Below are 2,619 nucleotides of genomic sequence, written 5' to 3' on the forward strand. Positions count from 1 at the left end.
GGGGGTTGGAGGGGGGGTTGGAGGGGGGGTTGGAGGGGGGTTGGAGGGAACAATGCTTTCACCAGAGGGTGGTGTACATCTGGAACAGTGCCTGAAAGGCTGGTCGAGGCAGAAACCCTCCAGACAGACATTCCAGAACTGTTTCGATGAGCACTTGAAGCATCACAGCATACAAGGCTACGGGCCAAGTGCTGGGAAATGGGATCAGAATATATGGATGTTTGACGACCAGCGTGAGCACGATGGGCTGAAGGGCCTCTCCTCTGTGCTGTAACAACTCGACGACTCTCTACGGCAGCTGTCGTGGAGAGCAGCTACGGATTCCGGATCGAGTAATTGAATTTTAGCTCCATTCCCAGTTGCTGTAGCCGGATCTGAATTCACTGCCTGTTGGCCGAAGGAGTTTAAGCCCAGTGATGTTCCCAGTAAAGCCGCTCCTGCCTCCTCAAGTGCAGGTCTTTGTAACGATGGCCACATTCAAAGAAGTGACTTACCAAATAAAACAAACCAGGTCAGATATGTGGGGATGCAGCTGATACACAGTCACAGCAACCTCTCTTAGCATTCGCTCGTGGGATATGGGCATAGCTGTCTGGGCCCAGCATTTATTGTCCCCGTCCCTAGTTGCCCCACCTTGAGAAGGTGGTGGTGAGCTGCCTTCTTGAACCGCTGCAGTCCTTAAGCGTAGGGAACACACTCAGTTCCGTTAGGGAGGGAGTTCCAGGATTTTGACCCAGCAACAGCAAAGGAACAGCGACATATTTCCAAGTCAGGACTGTGAGTGGCTCGGAGGGGAACTTGCAGGGGGGTGGGGGGTGGTGTTCCCATGTATCTGCTGCCCCTTGTCCATCAAGCTGGAAGTGGTCGTGGGTTTGGAAGGTGCTATCTTGGTGAATTTCTGCAGTGCACCTGGTAGATGGTACACACCGCTGCTACTGAGTGGAGGGAGTGGGATGTTTGTGGATGTGGTGCCAGTCAAGCGCGGGCTGCTTCGTCCTGGACGGTGTCGAGCTTCTTGAGTGTTGTTGGGGCTGCCCCCATCCGGGGTCAAGTGGGGAGTATTCCATCCCGCTCCTGGCTTGTTGGAAGTCAGGAGGTGAGCTACACGCTGCAGAATTCCCAGCCTCTGGTCTGCTCCGACCAAACTCCAGGAATGTGTCCCCCAAGGCGACTGATCTCCAACTCACATTGAAAACCTGCCACGGCGCTCTCGAGACAGGGAGAAATAAGTCACAGCCGATCTGAGAAACACACATGAAACACGAGCAAGGGGACGCCTGACGATGCCTTTCCAGTTGAATAGCCTGACAACAACTCAACGTCTGGGCACCGCCGTGGGGAACAGACCACTGGCAGACAGACAGAGCTATCCACGGTTTGGGAGTTAGGTGGGAGTGAGGGATATGTGGAGAAGGTGGGATGGAGAGCGAGCAATTTGTGGAGGAATCCTGCCGTAGGGGGAGTTTGAATTCAATAATTTTAAAAAAAAATCTGGAATCAAGAGTCTGGTATCGACTACAAATCCATTGTCAATTGTTGGGAAAAACCCATCCGATTCACTAATGTCCTTTAGGGAAGGAAACAGCCATCCTTACCTGGTCTGGGCCTACACGTGACTCCAGCCCCACAGCAATGTGGTTTACTCTGAACTGCCCTCTGGGGCAATTAGGGACGGGGCAATAAATGCTGCCTGGCCAGCGATAGCCTCACCCTGTGACTGAATTTTAAAAAAAAAAGATGTGGAGAAGGTGGGAGCGAGGGATTTGGGAATGGGACGGTGAGGGTGGGTGGTATTTGATGGACATGGGGAGAAGGCAGGTGTGTGATGACTGGCAATAATCTATTCCAAAGGGCTGCAAGGTTTTGCCTCTGTACGCGTCCCCGTGTCTGCACTCGTCCCCATCTGTACGCGCCCCCGTGTCTGCACGCCTCCCCGTCTGTACGCGTCCCCGTGTCTGTACGCAGCCTCGTGTCTGCACGCCTCCCCGTGTCTGCACGCCTCCCCGTGTCTGTGTACGGGCGGCAGTCTATCTGCGTGTGTGCATGTGCGTTCATGTACTCTGTACTGTACCTGTGTACTTGGCAATGTTCTCCAGCAGCAGTGGGTACTTTGTCAAGCGTTGCATTTCAATGGGAATAATATCCTTGAGCTGCAGACGTCGGCACTGAGGATTGCTCTCTGCATCCTGTTTGGGGGAGCGAGAGATACAGAGAGAGGGTGAGGGAGAGGATGAGAGAGGGTGGGAGGGATACAGTGGGGGTGGGGAAGTTATTTGAGAGCGCGAGAGAACGCACAATGGCACAGGGGGATAGACAGGGGGAGCGACAGAGAGGGAGAGCGAGAGAGAAAGAAAGAAAGAGAGAGGGCGAGAGAGAAAGAGAGAAAGAGAAAGTGGGGGAGAGCGAGAGAGACAAGGGGAAAGCAAGAGAGAGAGAGAGAGAGAGACACGGGGAGAGCAAAAGAGAGAGAGAAAGAGAAAGGTGGGGGGAGAGCGAGAGACGGGGAGAGCGAGAGACAGGGGGAGAGTGAGAGATGGGGGGATAGCGAGAGAGAGAGACAGGGGAAGGGCGAGAGAGAGAGACGGGGGAGGGCAAGAGAGAGAGACGGGGGGGGGGGGG

The 2,619-nt window shown here is 54.4% G+C and overlaps 1 protein-coding gene across 1 annotated transcript in view; it reads right to left on the reverse strand.

Moving 5' to 3' along the window:
• Positions 1-2,619, reverse strand: part of LOC109926105 (rho guanine nucleotide exchange factor 11-like) — a 36,264-nt gene that overhangs the window by 20,764 nt on the left and 12,881 nt on the right. The window contains 1 exon segment of the mRNA XM_048620573.1: positions 2,072-2,186. Within this exon segment, the coding sequence (XP_048476530.1) occupies positions 2,072-2,186 (115 nt within the window).

The sequence above is a fragment of the Rhincodon typus genome, chromosome 47, assembly GCF_021869965.1.
Source record: "Rhincodon typus isolate 14 chromosome 47, sRhiTyp1.1, whole genome shotgun sequence".
In the NCBI taxonomy this organism is placed as follows: Eukaryota; Metazoa; Chordata; class Chondrichthyes; order Orectolobiformes; family Rhincodontidae; genus Rhincodon; species Rhincodon typus.